Here is a 15,319-nt window from a genome sequence, read left to right on the forward strand (position 1 = left end):
TTTTTTTTTTTTTTTTTTTTTTTTTTTTTTGCGGTACGCAGGCGTCTCACTGTTGCGGCCTCTCCCGTTGCGGAGCACAGGCTCCGGACGCGCAGGCTCAGCAGCCACGGCGCACGGGCCCAGCCGCTCCGCGGCATGTGGGATCCTCCCGGACCGGGGCACGAACCCGTGTCCCCTGCATCAGCAGGCAGACTCTCAACCACTGCGCCACCAGGGAAGCCCCACATTTACTGATTTTAACCATAACTGCATTGTAAGATACATCCTGCATCCTGAAATATCTACTTTATACAGATACTGTTCATGGCAGTGGCATTCATGTCAAGGAGCTTTTGAGGGAAAGTATGTTTGCCTGCTATGACATTATATCAGATCTACTTGATTATTTTTAATCTAATCTTTGCATAGCCTGTTCCTTAGCCTTTCACTTTCCAGGCTATGTGTCTAGTTTTTGAGTAATTTATTTCTCTTGTGCGGTTATCATAGAACTTCTTTTTACCCTCTCATTTCTATTATGTTTTTCTTAGAGAACCACTATTAGGTTTGTGTGCAGCTTTCCCAGTGGATCGTGACTTAGAATAAGGGTTGATTCATATTTGTAGTTGAAGAGCTGAAGTATTGAATGTTTATATTTATGATATAATTGACAGTAACTTATTTGATAGCAAGTAGACAGTCACCTTCTATCTATCATTTTAGGTTTCCATTCCTGTACTCTTTTTTCTGCCCATGTTCAAAGCATTATACCATCTTCCACTTTATCTCCTGCCTCTGGATTCAGAAGACTACATCTTTTGTGAATTTGGAGATTTCTCTTATTTTTATTAATTTTTAAAAAGCTATACCAAGTATTATATCCTGTACCAAAATTATATACTTCTTTCAGATAAGTGTTTTTTATATTGAACCTACTTCTTCGTTCAGTAACAAAACACTCCTGTGTACTCCTGATGACCAAATTTAGAATAATTTTCTTCTGGAGCCTTGACAGTGGCTTTGTATTTTTTTTCTATTGTTTTAATCTAAAATAATGCCCTCTGGTCCTCAACCAGTTACCTTTAATGAAAACCTTGATTTTCCTTTTACTGCAACCACGTTGCTTCCTCTCAAAAAAAATTGAGCATGTAAACATCCTGCACTTTTCAGTGGAAATGAGGTACATCGGCATTTGATTTCCCAAAATATAAAGTTCCACTGGCTGGTAGCTGCAAGACCACTCCACTAGACTTCTAGCTCAGTGGCTTTTTAAAATTCATTACTTACTCACCTAAAACTATTGGAAATATACACATTTCGTGGTTAGATGCCATGTAGGACCAGTGTCTTTTTGAGAGTATAGAACATCTGTTTTTCCATTTAGATCTAGAACTGTGCTGTCCGATATGGTAGCCACTAGCCACACGTGACTACTGAGCACTTGAAATGTGGCTAGTCCAAATTGAGATGTGCCGTAAGCATAAACGATATACTGATACCAAAGACTTAGTGAAATATACACAAAAAAAGATCTCGAGTTTTATATTGATTACATGTTGCAATGATAATATTTTTAATATATTGGGTTAAGCAAAATATATTACGATTAATCTAACCTTTTTAAATATGGTAACTAGAAAATTTAAATTACATGTGTGGCTCACATTATATTTCTGTTAAACAGCACTGTTCTAGAAAATCTTATATATTTTCTAGCCTTTGGCAGCTACTCTCTCTGAATTGTTCGCTCCCAAAGGATGTGTGAGAGTTGAACTATTGTCTCCAAAAGCAAACAATTTACTTAGTTCTCCTTGATGGTCCCACTCTGTACCTAAATATATAATATATCAAAACTAGGAAGTGTATTAAGAACTTTCTTTTTTGGGGCGGGAGAAACACTGGGTTAGAGTCCCTTGTCAGGTGTTTACTGAATTGTCTTTGTCCCATTTTTAAAGTCTGGTTATATTTGCACAGGGATGTCAAATCTGTTCCTCAAATAATTTTTTATAGCTGAAAATTCACTGTATAAAAAGAGCAACTGCTATGTTTTGCCAGCTATGCAGTAGCATATAGTTACCTGTTCTCATAGCAGCTATGAATGATAGGCTGTATCAACATATTCAGCATCTAGTTTGTTTACATCCTGAAAACTGATGGCAAGAAAGGGTAACCATTTGTAATTCAATTAATTTAATTGGGGACAGGGAGGCAGGCGACATATAAAAAACATTCTGCTTCCTACACTTAATATTACCTGATGTTTTGGTTTGGGGTGACTCTGTGGAAGTAATTTACATTAATAATGTATATGAAGAAAAAAAGAAGGAAAAAAAATAGTCTATATGAATGAAACATCCGAACCAAAAATCTTTTTTTTTTTGGAATTCCTAATGGTTTGCGCTGATACTTCTTTTGCCCCCAGAATCTTTTTATAAACATCTTTATTGAGATGTAATTCCCATAGCACATGATTCACTCTTAAGGTGTGTAATTCAGTGTTCTTTAGTATATTCACAAATTTGTGCAGCCATCACCACAGTCTAACTTTAGAACATTTTTATCACCCCAAAGAATAACTGCATCACCTTAACCCTAAGCAAGCACGAAACAACTCTTTGTCTCTCTGGATTTGCTTTTTCTGGACATTTCATATAAATGGAGTCATACAATATATGGTCTTTCACTTAGCATAAGGTTTTCAAGATTCATCCAGGGCTTCCCTGGTGGCGCAGTGGTTGAGAATCCGCCTGCCGATGCAGGGGACACGGGTTCGTGCCCCAGTCCGGGAAGATCCCACATGCCACGGAGCGGCTGGGCCCGTGAGCCATGGCCGCTGAGCCTGCGCGTCCGGAGCCTGTGCTCCGCAACGGGAGAGGCCACAATAGAGACAGGCCCGAAAAGCGCAAAAAAAAAAAAGAAAAAAAAAAAAAAAAAGATTCATCCATGTTGTAGTAGAATTTCATGTCTTTTCATGGTCAAATAATTTCCCACCGTGGGGATATACTACATTTTATTTACCCATACATCAGTCAGTGGAATTTGGCTGATACTTTTTTAACACTTAAAGAATTAAAGAAGCTAATATTTACATTCAGTAAGAACATTCCTGTGTACTCCTGTATACTTCCTGTATTGAGCCTCATCGTAATTTCTTTAGGTAACTGTTGTTATAGTCACCACCATTATATAGGTGAATAAATGGAGTCTCAGAAAGCCTAACTAATTTGCCTAAGATCACATAGCAGTTAAGAACTAGAGCTCAGACTCAAACCAGTTCATCTGACTCCAAGCCCCATCTCTTGGTGATTTTGTTGGAAAGAATCATTACTTTGTAGTTAGCTTCTTTGCTAACTTTTTTTTGTGGTTGCTAGATTTAATATAATGTTAGCTATGGGAAATGGGCTTGAAAAAACTCTCAGGGTGGCCTTTCCCAATAACTTTGTGGATAAGATGGGAATGTACTCTGGGTGATAATATACCTCAGTAGTTTAGCAACAGATAGAACAATTGTATAAGAAGCAAATTGCTCAACACATTGATGTCCACCTACGGGCACAGGTCCAAGGGTGTACTGGAGGACTCTCGTCTCTGTCTCATTAAAAACTTCTGTAATGCCCTAGATAAACAATGTTTGTAGTAAAAGACCTAGTTTATGATATTTGTAGAAGTCCCAATGTTGAAATTTTTGAATTTTATCCATCTGGTAGTGTCATACACAGAGAATATGCTCAATAAAAACTTTTTATTGTGATAACATATATTCTCTCTCGGATTCCTTTATTCCCATAGGGTTCTGTAGCTATAGCCGGTGCTGTTATTCGCTGGCTGAGGGACAATCTTGGAATTATAAAGACCTCTGAGGAAATTGGTGAGTATGTTCTAACAAAGGGCTAGAGTCTAAATAATAAGAATTTTAAATATTTTACCCTTGCAATCTGTTAATACATGTGCTTTGCCCCGTATGTGACATTAAACTATATGAATCCCTATTATGAGTTTGATTTACACATAAAAGATTATTTTGTGAAGATTTATAAAACAACAAATTGACATAATTAGTGGTGGTTATTAATAAACTGGCACGGTAGGGCATAAAAATCACCCAAGTGTAAAAGTGAACACCAAAGATGGCCAGAACCTGCAGTTAAATTTATCTTTTGAGAAAAAGCTTTAAGTCTTACTAGAGTGAGAATTAAAACTCCAGTACCTGTAATTTAAGTATTAATATGGCTATTTTCAGAAAATGGATAATTATTTTGAACCATCTACTTTAATTTCGCCTGAAGGTGAGACAATCAGGAACACATTTCTGATTAGGGACCCACTGAAGGCCACTTCTTCATCTGCTAGTCAGCAACCTTAAAAATAGTGGAAATAAGCTAAAATACCTTAACGGAACTAATCCAGTTCCTTTATTTCTTGGGCTGGGTTACATTTTACTGGGGGGGGGGTATTCAATGTGGAGAAATTTGCTTTTGTTGCTCCTGACATTCTGCTGTAATTAGGAACATTTTGCTGTACTAAATAATAGGAAACCAAAAGCTCTGTCCTAATTTTTTAAACATGTGTGTTTATTGACTAAAATAAGTAGCATATAGTAGAGTGATTTTTGTTTGTTTGTTTGTTTGTTTTTAACGTTAGAAAAACTTGCTAAAGAAGTAGGTACTTCTTATGGCTGCTATTTCGTCCCAGCATTTTCAGGACTATATGCACCTTATTGGGAGCCCAGTGCAAGAGGGTAAGAATTGAAAATAAGGTATGCTTTTGTCGGTCTTGATTTATTTACTATATTAGCTAATAACTTATTAGTTAATAGCTTTCTATTTTCAAACGATTTTGAAGTATTGAGGAAACCTTTTACACTTGGCAAGTATAATTTCAGAACCTTTAAACTCCAAGAAGTTGGGAATTCCCTGGTGGTCTGGTGGTTATGGCTCCGAGCTTCCACTGCAGGGAGCACGGGTTAGATCCCTGGTTGCGGAGCTAAGATCCTGCATGCCACGTGGCATGGCCAAAAAAAAAAAAAAAAAAAAAAAACCTCCAAGAAGTTATAAATCATCTGACAAATAAGCCCCTGCCATATTCATATTCATGTTAGTGTTATTATCTTTTATCTTCAAGGTACCTGCAAGTTATGTCTCAAAGGGACATCATCTAGATGAATATTGATTTGGTTTTATGTTACTGTCATCTATCCGGATAGATCTTGAACTTTTTCGTATGTGGATGCAGCATTGTAGACTATAAGGACTTTCCAAGCTACTTAATGTTTATGTCCAGTTTTGTTTTTTTTAATGTCCATTCCTCCCCCCCCGTACATTTCTACCTACCAAATTCAGTCTTTCCATATTTAGGACATTTCCAGTTGATGACTCATTTATTCCACTCTAATCTTAAAAATCTTTGTATTTTTAGGATCATCTGTGGGCTCACTCAGTTCACCAATAAATGCCATATTGCTTTCGCTGCATTAGAAGCTGTTTGTTTCCAAACTCGAGAGGTAATAAATATGAGCCCTTTTCTTGTACTTAATCCACCTTTATTATTCCTAAACAAATTATATATTAATGCCAGAAATTTATTACAACTTTTAAGCTTACTAACTATTTAATCAAAAATTAAGCCTGCCTAAACATTAATGTAATAACTGCAAGTTTTGGTTCTTTTCCCAGCTGTCATTACTTTCTAAGTTCCTGTTAGCTGCCAGGCGCTGGGCATTTTACAGTTGAGGGGATGCTGAGTGGTGCATATTAGGCAAAGGGGATAGTTGCACAAACATAGGCACCATGGCAGGAAATCAGGGTGCAAAATAGAATTGTTTGGCTTGACTGGATATAGGGGTGAGTGCAGAGGTGTGGTGAGAGAAAAGGTTGGTTGTAACCAGATCAAGGAGGGCCTAGAAGACCAGCCTAAGAAATCTAAATTTTTATTCTACAGGCTTTGGGGAGCTTTTGAGTATTTTTGAGTAGAAGATGGCTATTTTCGGAGATGTTACTATGGAGTACTTTAATTATGTTCATTGCATTGGTTTATTTAAGATTTTGGACGCCATGAACCGCGACTGTGGAATTCCTCTTAGCCATTTGCAGGTAGACGGAGGAATGACCAACAACAAAATTCTGATGCAGCTACAAGCAGACATTCTGTATATCCCAGTAGGTTAGTAAGCCTTCATTCCTTTAAACTCCAAGACTAATGTTTCTTCGGAAGAACTGGTTTTTTTAGGCATATGTAACTGCAAAGATACTGACGTAGCTCTCTCCCCTCAGTGAAGCCCTCAATGCCCGAAACAACTGCTCTGGGAGCTGCCATGGCAGCAGGGGCTGCAGAAGGGGTTGGCGTTTGGAGTCTGGAACCTGAGGACTTGTCAGCTGTCACAATGGAGCGGTTTGAACCTCAGATCAACGCTGAGGGTACTTGTTTTTTTAAATTTTTTTAAATTGAAGTATAGTTGATTTACAATGTTGTGTTAGTTTCAGATGTACAGCAAAGTGATTCAGTTATACATACATATATATCTATTTTTTTTCAGATTCTTTTCCCTTACAGGTTATCATAAAATATTGAGCCTAGTTCCCTGTGCTATACAGTAGTTCCTTTTTGGTGAGGGTACTTGTAAAGATTGAAGATTGGTATACTGTGAAAAGTGAGAGAGAGTTTGCTTTTCTGTTTATTCATAAGTTGAGAAAGTAAATAAGATAGCAAATGCTACTGTTTCAGGTTTGGCTACTAAGCATATTTGGATACACTGAATGAATGTGAATGAGAGGAATGGTTCCCTATTAAAAAAAAAACAAACTTCTATAATCACTTTTTTACCATTCACTTCTAGTGTTTACAGTCCTTTCATGTAGGAGGATAACACTGCCACACTATCAGTTCTAGCTTGTTAGTGTAGCCTTTCCTGACAGTGACAAGGGAGATATATCGGCCACCGACTCCTCATGTCTGCATCGGATCATCTTTGGTGCCAGTGGCCAGTTTTAGGACAGGATTATGTGGGGTAAGCGATATTCTGATAACTTTTAAACACAGCAGGGCTAGCCTGACAAAAGCAGCAACAATTTAAATAAATGAGCATTAAATATTTGACTTACTGTCGTAATAAACAAAGCTAAGCCACAAGCTCTGACCAATACCTGTATTAAATTTGTGTATGAAAATAAGGTTTTAAATACTGAATTTGGTTTTAAACCTTTTTAAAAAGCTGTGTATGTAAATAAGGTTTTAAATACTGAATTTGGTTTTAAACCTTTTTAAAAACCTATGTATAAAATAACGTCAAAGTGGATTTTGCATGATATCCCAAGCTCCTCCACCCTCCCAAAAAGAGAAAATAGGTCAAGTAGGATTCCCCTTTCTAATTCATCACCACTTGCTTGTGAATGGCCTGGTCTTAGCAGGTAGCCTGTTTCCCCATCTCCCTTCATCGTGCAGACCAGGCTGAATTTCCCTCCAACTTCCAAGCAAGCTTCTCTCCCAGTCACTGGTAGTCACTAGCAATGGTACTCTCCGGAGTCTGAGTCCTGGTAAAACTCCATGTCAGCTTAATACAGTGTAACAAACATCAGTTTAATATGTGTAACAATTTGTCAAGAATGCTGAATGAGGGACTTCCCTGGCAGTCCAGTGGTTAAGACTCCATGCTTCAAATGCAGGGGGCACAGGTTCGATCCCTGGTTGGATCCCACATGCTGCACGGCGCAGCAAAAAAAAAAAGAACGCTGAGTGAACATAAGTGTGGTACTTAGAACATCTCAGTAAACTGCCTTTCTTATGTGTGGTTTTCCTACCTTCTATGTCTAGAAAGTGAAATTCGTTATTCTACGTGGAAGAAAGCTGTGATGAAGTCAATGGGTTGGGTTACAACTCAGTCTTCAGAAAGTGGTAAAAATGTTTTTATTATTATTGCCACTTTGCCCTAGTATGTTAAATCGCTTCTTTAAGTATCTGGCCATTTATACGTAGCAAGGCTGCTCTGAAGAAAAGCGTTATTGTAAGTTATAGTTTCTAATGTTTTGAAAACACTTTAAAGTTCTAAACATAAAATGTAAATTATCATGTTGATATACATACTTAACTCTGTCCTGCCATATCTTTCCTTATTAGTTTATTCCTGGTACTTCAATTGATAACTTAGTTTTCTAAAAGTAAAATTATTTCTAGTTTCTTCTTAATGAAAACAAAATCAACTAGACTTTTTTTTTTTCTTCTTCTTCTTAGTGTCTGACTTTGCCTTTCTGGGGGGCTGTCTTCATGACCTGAACCAACCGAAAGCTGTATTAATTTCAGAATATATTTCACTACTTCCTAGACTGCTTCCAAGCCCTTAGTGAGTGTATGTTATGAGAACTCATTTGAATCAGAGGAAGAAAAGTACCAAACATAGTAAATTAGAAATGTCATAATTGGCAAATGCTCTTGGCAGAAAATAGAGGGCTATTTTTTTTCAACCTCTTAGGTGGGAAGGTATTGCCTCAAGTAAACTATTTAATTATAAACAGCCCTGAGCTGCCTTTAATGTAGAAACAGCCTTAAACATGCCTTTAATATGGCATAATATTTTAATTCTTTGCTAAATGCAAGATTTCAAACATAGTGAATGAAACAATGGCCAATAATATATTGAAGCGTATAGTTTAATGGAGAAGAGAATATAAATGAAATATGGCCTGCCTTCCAACCCCAAAGCGAGTATAGAACCACTTTTAATGTATCTGGCTTTTAGGAGAAGCTTCTGTGATCATCTAGTACCACAGATTACTGTGATCTGTATTTTCAGTCCTGGATGTTCCTACTTGAAGCTTTTGTTTATTCTCCTAAATAAGCTTTAAGCTTAATATCCATTTTCTTTAAATCTTTTGTTCTGAGACTCACCTTTCTTTCTAAGATAGTGGCAAAGCCTTTCTTGCTAAGACTGTTTGCAGTTTTGAGACCCTTTATAGCTAAACTTCTCAATCATAGGTATTTTTGTAGCACAGTGCTAGTTGCTTTGAAAGATATAACAGACATGCACTCGATTTATTTTCTGGTTGCCCTTAATTAATGGCTAATGAAAATGAGTTATATGTTTTCTTTGACAAGTTAGATTTTTTTTTAGCGGCACAGGGACTTCCCTGATGGTCCAGTGGTTAAGACTACGTACTTCCAATGCAAGGGGCCCGGTTTCAATCCCTGGTCGGGGAACTAAGATCCCATATGCCACGCGGCATGGCCAAATAAAATAAGATGGCACAATCCTACCTGTGTTCCCACACTCCACTGCCCCAGCTGCCTCCACGTCAGTGCCACACGTTCTTCTCCTTACTTGCAGTTGAAGACATAATTTTAATTGCAAAGTTCTTACAAGACCAATTGATCGTTTTCTCTCTGTTTGCTTACCTTACCTGTCAGTGAATTTAAAATGCCAAGAAAAAGTTGATAAAAGAAAATTACATGAATCTATTGTTTCTGCCATCAGCATTGATGATAAAGTAATTTGATTTTTTGAGAGCTTTCGATTTTTCAAACTTTGTTTTTGTTTCAGTTAGGCCGCAGTGGATTTAAGGCAAAGTTTGAAAAACTTTTTGAGTAGATTTATGAAAAGCACTCATGTATAATATTTTGAGAGTCTCTAAACTGTATAATAAACAGGCTAATAATATTCAATTAGTGAAATGCTGATTGTATTCCTTAAGCAATATAAGCTATATAATGGTATGATTTATCAATAAGCTATCTGATAATAGCAGTACAGACAGAATCTTATTTTGATGACCTTGAAAGGATATTGGAATTGCTACCTGGTCTCTTATCCTCTTTAAATAGGTTTAATTTATGGGAAGAATATTATGTTAGCTTAATTTCCAAAGCGTTTTGCCAGTTTTGAAGCATTAATATTTATTTTCTTGTTTGTAACTATATTTGAATGGAGTGTAAAGAATTTTTAACATACGTTCAATATGTTTAAAATGTTGTAGAAGTGATTGGGGGTTTGATATTTTTTGGAGAGAGCTTATCATAAATGATGACTTCTTGGCTCTGTACTCCAAACCCACCAAAATATTTTTTCAAAGAGTGTTAAATATTCTAGATATATAATTTTTATATTCAAGAAAAGTATCTATCTATCTATCTATTCTTTAAAGGAAGGGCTTCCAAGAGAATTCAGGTTGGAAAATATCAAAACAATCGTGTTCTCAGGCAATATTTTAAAATCTAGATTAATACAGTTTGGTTTTTTAATTATACTAACATGAATATTCAGGTACATTTCCTTATACACCAAGTCTATTTAAAAAAGAAAATGAAACCAGTAGGGTTTGAAATTCATTTTTAGTAGACGAATATAACTCTTCTCTGATAGCCAAAGGATCTATAATTTGAATTTGAGGGGAATTGGATTGCTCATTTAGTATCTTTTGGGGAAGAATCAAGAAAGCTAAAATCAACAGCCTCCCAAAAAGTTCTCCATCAGCTTTGGCTTTGCCAGTGGAAGGTTTATGTTGGTCTGTATGTTCTATGTTCTTGGCTACTTGTGGCATGCTATCTGTATTGTTTGTTGACTGTCATAAGCCTTGAATATTGATTCTGGTTTTGATTTGAAGTAAGAACTCTTTGCTAGCTTTTATGAATATGCTATTTTTATAACTTTTTTTTGCTATCATGTGATTCTTAACACAAATATTGTAATTATGTGTCTCTCTTTCGGTTTGCTTGACTGGAATTCCCTCCTACTTGGATGACCACAGGTGACCCTAGTATCTTCTGTAGTCTACCCTTGGGCTTTTTTATAGTGAGTAGCATGGTAATGTTAATCGGAGCAAGGTACCTCTCAGGTCAGTTCCTCTTTACATTAGACAATCGTATTAGTTAGCATTAATGTATTTGTGTATGACTCAGCAGAAAGTTTTTGGTGTTTTTCCTTCTTCCTATTCTTAGGAACCTGGAAAATCTATTAAAGGTCTAATTAGTTAGACCAATTGATCTTTGGGGGCAGTCAGAATTAAGGACTGTGACTCTGCTTTTATTCTCTTTTTAGTAGATGATGATTTTCTGTGAGGGGGCTACATTCTGCTGTCAGCTGCAAGAATAAGCACAAGTGAAAGTACTACTGTCAATGTTTAAATGAAAGGACATTCAGAGTGATAGATGAAATTTATAGTATTTGAAATCAATTAAATTGGCTTTCAAGTGTACATAAGTTGTTTTTCATACTTAATGAAAGTCTGCTACACAAGTCTTAATATTTCAATTCTGGTAAGAAATTCAGCCAGAGTATGTTAGCAGAGTTTCTGTAAAACTCTACAGCTAGGGAAAATTTATCATCACTTTTATTTTAGTTAAAAGAATACATTTGGTGAAATGAAGTTTTTTAAAAAGTTATTATTGAAAGAAATTGGGGTCGAAATTCAAACTGAAAAAAAAAAAAGAAATTCAACCTGAATTATTATTTTGCATATTAACTTCTGAATATTCTTATAAGAGTAAAATTGCTCCGTATTTTATAAAACACATTGTATAACCTGTATTAATTTAAATATAATAATCATTTTTGGAAGATGTTGCTGATGATAGCTCTCAGTTTTTCTTCAAATTAATGGCCTAAATGGAAATGACGTATTTCATATGTTGCCAAGAAAGTGAAACATTTTAACAATCTTCGTAATTAAGGAAAGAGTTAAATTATTTTTCTTAATTAATTAGAGGATTACCTGGGTGTAAAATATAAAATGTTTTATTAATATGGGAGAATATCTGTTTATAGAAATCTGACAAGCGTTAATCAGCTTGACATCATCACCAAAGTGCCATATATAAATATGGAATGAAAAGTTATTTACATCAGCAGAAATGGGATGAAAATTATTTACATTAGCAGAACATTAAATTATCTTTTAGCTAATGATAAAACTTGGGTTACTTGCATGAGAATTTAAAATTAGATTGCCTTTTTCTGTATTCTTCACGTTCCCGATAAATTTGTTCAAATCTTCTACTTCCATAATAATCATACCTTATGTTGGTATTAGTGCTCTATACCTTACAAAGGGCTTCTGTATACATAAATCTATACAGAATTAGCAGATGCTTATTTTCTTTCTGCTTCTTGGGAATGTTTGGTGGAACAGTCCAAATATTCCCCAGAAGAACTGTAGTTTAAATTAATTTTTTTAAAAAATGCTGTTTGAGGAAAAGTTCTATTTTTTTTCTTTACCGTGAGTTTTTTTGGCTGCATAATGATGGTCTGGAAAAGGAAAGAAAATAACATTGCAGCTGAATGTTTTCATTGATTTTTTTTTTTCACCTTCTGTTTCCCCTTTGATACCAGTACAGAGTGAAAAGGCTTGGTCTATGAAAATTAGGATATGTAGCATATCTCTAAGCTAAAGGATACAGTAAGTGTCCAAATTCCTAGGCTTCCAAAATAGATATGATTGCCATCTTTAGGATCTCTCTTGGTAACATATGCTGAGATTTGAGAAGAATTGGGATGGCTTGCCTTGGTAAACAGTTAGCAATAGTGTTTATTTGCTAATTTCGGAATTGGATCAGTTATATTTGTTGCATTTTTACCTGTGAAGCAATATTTAAGAATCATATGGAATTTCTAGCTCAATAAATTATTGAATTGTCCTCATTGTTTTAACTCCTGAATTGCATGTATTTTATTATTGACATATATGATTTTTGTCCCCGATTTTAGGTATGCCATAAATACTACCAACTCATGGATTCCAAAGATGCGAGCTCTTTACCTACCGAGAGAATCCAGTGATTCTGTCTCTTAATGTGGTGACACTACTCATAGACTCTGATTTTATTTATAAGCCACTAGCTGCATGACCCTCCAAGTAGACCTGTGGCTTGAAATAAAGTAAATGCAGCAGAAAGAATGCTATAGAAACATTTGGTGTGTTTTTTAACATTGGTAGTTAAGATTGGACCAGCCACCTTTGGGGCTGACCCGCTCCTTTGCCATCATTTCCTGCCTCATTCCCTCTAAGATCTAGGAATAATTCAGATCCTGTCCATTGGAATCTTTTATCACATATATTCAAACTCTGATGGGCCAGGATTTGATTCCTGAACTACACATGCTTGATTAAGGGGCTGTTACTAATGGGCTAAAAATTTGTGACCTTTTGTTTGCTTCTTTTTAACAGACCCCCCTACCCAAAGTCCTCTTTTCTGCATATTAGGGAGACCACAGCATCTTCACTGAATGTTTAAATGGAAGCCTCTACTAAATTCTTAAAATGGAAATTTAGTACCCTCATTGCTTAGGTATTTCGCTGAAAAGTAGTTGCCAAAACTGAAAATTCTTCATATATTGTATTTAATGTGGTCTCACTAATTACACTGAATTGCTATCTGTATCTTATAGGGAAGGACACTTTCCTTTTTTTTTCTTTCATCTCTCCTTTTTATATATTTTTTTACTTTGTATGTCTAACATACATGCCTATATATTTTATATACCGAGGGTAGCCCATTTATAAAAAGAGTACGTGTTCTCACTAATTACACTGAATTTCTGTCTGGATCTTATAGGGAAGAACACTTTCTTTTTTTTCTTTTTGTCTCTCCTTTTTATATTTCTTACTTTGTATGTGTAACATACATGCCTTTATATTTTATATGCTGAGGGTAGCCCATTTATAAATTAAGAGCACACTGTATTCGGTAGGTTATAATGGGGCTGGTCTTAAGTGGACCTCTATGTGTATAAATATTTTGGAGAAAACAGCTGTATACATTTTTGGGCAATGGTTATGCATATTATTTACCAGGAGAAACTTTTTCTTAAAGAGCCAACATTTAAAATTTAAGTATATGTTCTATGTCAATAAAAGAAAATGTACTTTATTGTGACTATAATTTCTTATACCATACTTTTATATGCTAAAAAAGAAAAGAGAAAAAACTGTGGAATACTACAGCAAATATTGTTTTCAAATACAAGCACTAGTTCATATAAAGTTATTTTTCCTTTGACGTAATTTTACACATATTTAGTATATTTTGAGGGGATGTCAAAAAAGGTTAAAATACTTAAGTAGAAAAAAAAGCCAAGAATTTCTTTCTCTCCAAGTATGTTATCAATTGCTGATAAGCAATTAAAATTTCTATTTGAGATAACAGATAGCTATCTCTGCTTATTGTCGTATTACAACTGAAAAAAAAAAAGGTTTTATTGATAGAAATGGCTTCTAGTAAAACCAAGAATTTCTTTCTGCCCCCCACCGACAACCAAGAATTTCTCAAAAAATTTAATGTTATGTGTTGTAAAAACGTAACCTAATCTAGCTTCTTAATGTCAATTTTAAAATACCTTAAAATTAATTTGTTTTACTACAAACAAGAAGATACTGCCTTCTAATTATTTTCTTCAATCAGTGATGAAAATGGGAAAATATTTATATATTAATATAAAAGGTTTTGTTTTGTTTGGAATTAATGTAGCTTTCATTTGCAGTTCTGATTATGCTGTTTCTAAATCATTGAATCTGCTGGGTTTTATTGACGCAGCTGCCACTTTGGTGACGTAAATATTGTAGAAAGGTACTATGAAATTATTACTTTGTGGCAAGGATACTTTTAAACATAATTACGTTTCTACAAAGGTAGGTTGAGTTAATGTAAATAGTTGTGAAAATCATTGTTCAAATGATTTTAAGATTACATTAATTTTCTATAAATTGCAATATTTATAAATGTTTGAAATTATACACATTGATATTTAATGATAAATTTACTTAAAATAAATCAACCCTCATTCTTACTTGCATTTCTCATTTACAGACTAGAACTTAGATCAAAGTTAAATTGAGAAAGAAATTGCAGGACACGTGAAGCTCAGCTGTTAGCACTTGATCAGGCACACTCTGAAGAATTAACCGACAGCCGAAGAAGTAGTTTCTGGAATGATGAGCACCTTACTCGTTCTGTTAGAAAAGACTACAGTGTCCCATCTCAGCATCCAGAAAATACCCTGCTGAGGTCAGCAGCCTTTATCAATAGGGTCTTGTGGTCATGGCTAACCATGACCTACTGGTTCCCCTCTCTGCTTCAGTTTCTCTCTACCTGGGTGATTTGGTGGAGTGAAGTACACCACTGTTCTCTGAACACAATAGCCAACACCTCAACCTTTTTTTTGTTCTCCAGGTAATCAGTAACATAAGTAATGCATTTTTGCTTCTGTAATAATATCTTAGAATTTTTTAGTGTGTTTCTTTTGAAATGCCTAAAGGTCAGTTCTTTGGCTTATGGGTATTTTGTATCATGTGGGAATGAAGAATGATAGCTATTTAGGAGGGACCACCAATCAAAATATGTCATAGCACAGAAACTAACAGTATTG

The 15,319-nt window shown here is 35.2% G+C and overlaps 1 protein-coding gene across 3 annotated transcripts in view; it reads left to right on the top strand.

Annotated features, from left to right (window-relative positions):
• Nucleotides 1-14,719, top strand: part of GK (glycerol kinase) — a 78,272-nt gene extending 63,553 nt beyond the window's left edge. Inside the window, exons 12-19 of one of the 3 annotated variants that reach the window (XM_029240716.1) lie at nt 3,766-3,844; nt 4,618-4,714; nt 5,392-5,476; nt 6,015-6,135; nt 6,246-6,389; nt 7,783-7,863; nt 10,707-10,793; nt 12,662-14,719. In XM_029240716.1, the coding sequence (XP_029096549.1) occupies nt 3,766-3,844; nt 4,618-4,714; nt 5,392-5,476; nt 6,015-6,135; nt 6,246-6,389; nt 7,783-7,863; nt 10,707-10,793; nt 12,662-12,672 (705 nt within the window). In that variant the 3' untranslated portion in view covers nt 12,673-14,719. The remainder of the gene's footprint in view (nt 1-3,765; nt 3,845-4,617; nt 4,715-5,391; nt 5,477-6,014; nt 6,136-6,245; nt 6,390-7,782; nt 7,864-10,706; nt 10,794-12,661) is intronic. The other 2 variants (XM_029240714.1, XM_029240715.1) reach the window with 2 other exon arrangements.
• The last annotated feature ends 600 nt before the right edge of the window (nt 14,720-15,319 follow it).

Source organism: Monodon monoceros, unplaced genomic scaffold (genome assembly GCF_005190385.1).
Source record: "Monodon monoceros isolate NGI ecotype Baffin Bay Population unplaced genomic scaffold, NGI_Narwhal_1 Super_Scaffold_22, whole genome shotgun sequence".
Lineage (NCBI taxonomy): Eukaryota > Metazoa > Chordata > Mammalia > Artiodactyla > Monodontidae > Monodon > Monodon monoceros.